At 29.2% G+C, this 6,295-nt stretch overlaps 1 protein-coding gene across 1 annotated transcript; it reads left to right on the forward strand.

Moving 5' to 3' along the window:
* Window positions 1-448: 448 nt before the first annotated feature.
* LOC119690078 lies at window positions 449-1,373 on the forward strand. Its single transcript, XM_038105068.1, has 2 exons — window positions 449-523; window positions 578-1,373. Exons 1-2 carry the CDS (start codon window positions 509-511, stop codon window positions 1,028-1,030), a joined length of 468 nt encoding a protein of 155 aa, XP_037960996.1. The 5' UTR covers window positions 449-508; the 3' UTR covers window positions 1,031-1,373.
* Window positions 1,374-6,295: the final 4,922 nt, after the last annotated feature.

Here is a 6,295-nt window from a genome sequence, read left to right on the forward strand (position 1 = left end):
TAATTTTGATGTCGATAAATAGAGTGGGTCAAATAGAATTACTCGCTATTCTTCCTTCGTTTTTAGTTTAAACTCGTATAATTTAGATACCTCAATAATTCACAAATGCCTATTAATAAGTCGTTGCATCTATTGAATTTGATTGTAATATTCTTTTGTAATATGTACTCGTATGAGGTATGTCATAGAAATTCTTTTTCCTCAATTTTTGCGATCAAAGAAAACTCTTGTACCGGAGAAGTAGTCTGGAGTGAAGCTCTTAAGTATTGAAAGAATTTTGCAAATAAGATACATTAATAATTATTACCGACTTATCACACAGCCATCGTTTATGCATGAATATTCAAATAGTCTTGGGAAAAAACTTAGTAGCTTAAATAACTTTTATTATATTTCAAATTAAATTTCATCTAACATAAATTATCAAATTTAAAAAACAAAAATTAATTTAGAATATATATTTCTTAAATCTTGTCCAGAAAACATACCAAAATTTTTGAATTGTAAGATGGACACACCTAAGGTAAATTTTCAAAGTTCTCTTAAAAAATACATAAAAACTAAATATAAATTTCAGAAAACTAAGAATTTCAGAAAAATAATAGAAGCCCTAGCCAAGGGAGACATATCAACTGTTCTTGAGTACTCATCACCGGAAATGGATGAAACCTTGCCTGATACGGCATTCGTTGTGAATTTAAAAGATTATGAATCTGATTTTGTGCTTGATTCAAGGTCATTTTGCTATGGCCCACCTGCCTCAAAGGCGGTAGGTAAGCCGAAATCAGTAACAAATTCGATACCGGCGGAAGGAACTCAACAGTCGCGTGACGTTTTAGATGATGATTTGAATTTAGATCTTTTATTTCACACTGATCAAGAAGTCCAACCAGTTGCAGGAAAGAACCAGGGAGGATGTGCACAGAAGAGTTTACCAAAAACAAAGAGGAGGTCATCCGGTCTGTGTTTAAAAGGGTCAGTTGCGGAGTGTTTCGAGGAGACGACAATTGGTAACATTTTATGGGAGTAGTTCAGTTAAGGATCTACAGCTGAAGTTTGAAGATTCTTATTTCATTTAAACTTCAAAAAAACTATTGAAAAACGTTTTTAAGTGGGAACATATTTTCGAAATATGGATAAAAAAAAATAGAAGTCTTATAAAATTAAACTTGATAACAATCACAGTATCTTCGCCTACCGGAGTTAAAGCATTTGAGGTTTCTTTTTTATTGATGTACACTAAAAACGCAAAGGAGTGAAGCTATTTTAGAAATTAGAAACTTTTAGAAATCTTTTGTCGCTGTTGGTGTACTCAAAACTCTTAATTATTATTAAAAATTAAAAGTTCTTATTTACAATTTAAAAAGATTTCATATTATATTTTAAGAGGAATGTTTTTAGTGAAATTTTTAAAAATATAAGTTGGAATATTTTCAGCCGATATTTATTTCGAGAAGTTTTAGTTTATTTAAGATTTTAAATAAGTATCTTGTAACCTTCTAGAAAATTAAATGTGAGAAATAGCAATACAATTTATAACATGAAGTTGATATTTCCAATTTGTTTTTACCGTGGAACATATTCTTTTTAACTTCTAAAGTGGTTTATCGATCTTTTCAATAGTCTTTACGACAAATGCTACAAGTTCTTTATTTAAATATAGTTATGTAGATATATCAGTATTATGTTTATATATTGAAAACCTTGAATTTTTTTTTAATTTAAATCCCTATTGTGAAAAAATTATATAGAAGTTTGTGTTCGAGGTATTGTCCATCAGAGCCAGTACTTATTCATATTTCTATACTAGTATATGATTCCGTTTCGATAAAACTCATCTTCTAGTTCAAACGCATTAATTGCGTTCGGTGCAGATAATGATGGTTTGATTTGATAAAAGCAACTCAGAATAGATAACACCTACCAAACACCTAGATGTGTACCACCTACCAAATATATAGCACAACTTTAAAATCAAGAAATTTTTGAAAAACATTTGGAAAATGTGTCCGCTTTTTATTTTTGGGATATCAAAGATAAAACTGAAAAGGTCTATAAAAAATGGCTAATATTTTATACATTTTCACTTAATAAATTTTATTATTTATTGAAATTTAAAATGTTCTTCCACGCAATGAGTAAGTATATCTGAAGGCTTAAAAAATATAGAAAATCATTTTTTGATTAGTAGTGGGAAAATTTTAAGGGCTTAAAGTTGACCAAATTCTTAGGAGAATTCAATTTCGCTAAAATTTCATAAAAGTGCAAATAACTTAAAAATCAATGGTCTGGTTACTTCAATTCTTTGTATGAATTTGTTTTATATATATATATATATATATATAAAATATATATAGTTGAAAAGAAATAGAAAAAATTTTTAAAAATAAATATTTATTTTATAAAAATTTTATGTGGGTGGTAAGTATTGCATTAGGGGGAATCTCGAGAACCTTGTTGAACTTAAGTAATATGGTATAAGTATTCAGTACAGTCATTTTAATTTTTCTACTTATTAAAGTTTTTGAGAAAATTAAGAAAATGAAAAAGTTAACCATGTTTGGAACCAATTTTGAATAGGTTTCAGCAAACCGATCGGATTTAAACCGATACGAAACCCAATTTAAAAACTATATTTAAGTAAACTTTCATTGAAATATCTCTACGGGTTCAGAAAATATCGAAATTCGATCATCGTCTTATTTAGATTCTACCACTCTATGCGTTGGTCTGACCAGCATTTCGGGATCAGTCGTCAACATATGTTCGCTTCATATTCTCTATATGCGTTGCTGGTGATTGGAAAAAAATAGTACTGTGAAATTAAATCGACAATCTGACCCATTAAAGCATTATGTGTAATTCGCAAATATGTTAGCTAAAAAAATTTTTTTTTCTAATAAAAACTGCAATAATAAAAGTTTATTTTTTGTACTATTATATATACATATATATATAACCTTTTAGTTTTATGTACTTTTTATGTTTTTTTGAAAAACAATGAAAACATTTGTGCAAAATAACGATTTTAAAATTTAGATTGCCAAAGTCGTTTTTAAAAGCTTATAAAAATAAAAAATTCGCTTAAAATAAATACAACGTGCATACACACACATACATATACATACACTTACACAAACACATGCTGCTGCAAGCCTAACAATCCATTAAAGCTGCACGTGCATTTAACTAAAGTAAATAGAATAAAATAACATCCACATTCACTTTCCACACATTTCCCTCTTAAGTACACTGAAATGTATGTCAAAATGCCACAAACAAAAACACTCAAAAAATACAAAAATACAAAAACACAAAACACTTTTTCATATGCACAAACGCAAATAAACTGCATTTAATACAACAAAAACAAAAAGCCAAGAACATAATGGACGTAAATCTTCAAGTGTAATAAAAATTCAAAAAAAAAACAAAGACCGTCCAAAACAACAAAAACAAAAAAGACAGCAACTTAATACAAAATAAAAATATCTCTTAAAAATCATAAAATCCAATTAACAAAATCGTTTAATGCACGTAAGTGTTTCATATGCAAACAGCTCACAATTCACAATTTTGCATTCATTTATCAGCAACAATGATAACAATAGCAACTACAACTACAATAACAATAACAATAAGAGAAGTCACAAATTTAGCAGCACATTTATTAGAATTGCACCAACAACTGCAGCTTCACATTCAGCTTCAGCTTTAGCTTTAGCTCCAACAATAACGATAGCTGCCATAAATAACAGCATTATTGCAAACGCCAACACCAACACCAAGGCACCAACGCACCAACAAAACTATTGTACATTGCACTGCAAAAGTCTTGTACACACAGTAAGCACATATTATACGCACACACAAACACACAATTATAAGCATTTAATATCAGTTCACAATATGCATTCAAGCAAATACATATGCAATGTATTTATTTTTGTTACATTATTGTTCTGCGCCCATGAATAATGGCGCTTTTAGTTTCGTTGTTACTTTTAGCACTATTCTTGCGAATGCTGATGTACGAGCAGCAGCATTGCCTGCATCTGCAGATTCTGCCAGCAGGCACTGCTGCTGCTCATACTGGATGCGTCTTTTACATACTTTTCAGGGTTTGTTTATGCCTCGCTCGCACCGAAGTTCCTACTACTACCATTCCTTGTTGGCAGCAGTGCTGCAGCGCTAAGCACTGTGACACTTGAAAGTATTTTTTGGTGGGTGTTGGAAGTAACCTACTGTGTTATTACCTTTGATTGTTATTCTTAAATACACACACACACACAGAGTATGAATAGCTTTTATTGGCAAATATTGATTATTTTGCTATTTGTTTTTCAATAAAAATGTACAAGACTAATTTCACACACATTTATCATCTGCAATTGAAATGAAACGAGCAAAAATCAGTGCGATTTTGATAAAAATGTGGTGAGTATGTGAGTATCTGAGTATGAGTGTGTTGAGTAATTTATTGCTTAAGTTTTATATTCTTCACATAAAATTTTGTCTTTTGTTAGTTGAATTTATTATATGTTATTATTTTTTAAAGATAATTATAATTTACAAATCATAATTTAAAAATGATAATTATAAATATAATTATCTATTGCTGTTGCAGCAATATTTACTGTAACGAAGAAACTATTTCCTATAAAACAAGCCTTTATCTTTTTACTCAATAACATTTTACTCATAATATATTATTTTTGCCCTAGAAAGATTATAAACCTAACGGCTTTGATGTTATAGCTTTTACCTAGAAATGTCGGAGATGATGCTTGATCCAAAAAACTAAAAAATTTTAGGGGTAGAAAATATGTCCCAAAAACAACTTAATCTTAATTTTATCCTACACAGCGTCATCCTTAAAGTTTAGAGATGACTGCTTGATCCAAACAACAACAAAAAAAAATCGAATAGAATAAGAAGAGATATTTCATTTTATACGGTGGAAATTTTGACAGTATTTGGCCATCCAGAATGGCTCTCATTAACTGGTACGATCACCTTGGAAGCTAACCACTTGCATTGATATTATTGCATACAATGACGCAGATTCTCATTTCACTTTAAATTTAATTTTTAACTATCTAATATTTTTAAAATCATATTTTTCAATCATAAAGCGATTCTTATGTCTCCATATTTCTCCAAACTTAGTTTTAAAGATGACCAGTGAACAAAACAAATATTAAATATTACTAAGACAGTAGCTAGATTCTAGAGCTGTGGTGCCCAATCTTATTTTGACCAAGCACCACTATGATATTTTTGTTTTTAATACGTACGGTCCACAAAGTTTAAGAATAATGAACTGTATAATAATATTTATAACATGCTTTATGCATCTCTGGTATAATGTATAATGAATTGGATAGTAAGTATAAGTGTATAGGCATATTATATAGGCTAAAAAAATAGGTATATAATTATTTAGAAATTTTTTATGCTCGGTTTTTAATAAATTAATTCTCAGTAGACAAACTACAAGCTACCATATACCTGTTAAATTTTATTAATGGACCATTTTTAACCAACTCCGCGGACCAACGGTTTAATACAGTACTACATTTCTAGAGAATCGCTCAGTGTGTTGTAATAATGTATCGGTTTCATGTTGAATGAATGCATTCATATTAAATGTTTATATAAAACTGCAATATTCAATTGAAACACTGAGTGTATTGAATTGTGCTAGAAGATTTTTCTCTCAGTAAATGGACTTAGTTCTTTTTAAAATGAAACACTTTCAAATAGTATGAAAATTTTATATATCTTTTATCTTATACAATATTTAAACTTTGATTTCTAGTAGTCCAGTCGGCTTTGTCTTTTGATAGCTTTCAATTCAGTTATCTGATTAAATTGTGGTTTCTTGTTTTACGAGCTCTCAGGTGTGGCTTTGGACCAATTACTGATTAGTCATTGCAGTAATGTATGTCGTTTTTATTTAAATTCATGCAAAAGTCGTTCAAAATTAATTTTTTTCTAATAAGAAAAGTTGTTTATTGGCATGTTTATGGGCTCCTTGAACTTTTGCACGTTGACCACAAGAATATGTATATTTTTACTACGTAATTCTGCTTTCGTATTAAAACATATGATGAACATACAATAATTCATAGTATTTCTAAAGTACAACGAAACAGAACCTTATATAAAATTTTTTTTACATATATTTAACTTTACTAAGAAGTTCTATAAAGTGACAAAGTTGGGGTGTCTTGGTTTCCTCAAATATATAGCGGTCAAAACTTTACCAACAAAAAAACTTAACAAGTCTTAC

This window comes from Teleopsis dalmanni, chromosome X (genome assembly GCF_002237135.1).
Source record: "Teleopsis dalmanni isolate 2A chromosome X, ASM223713v2, whole genome shotgun sequence".
In the NCBI taxonomy this organism is placed as follows: domain Eukaryota; kingdom Metazoa; phylum Arthropoda; class Insecta; order Diptera; family Diopsidae; genus Teleopsis; species Teleopsis dalmanni.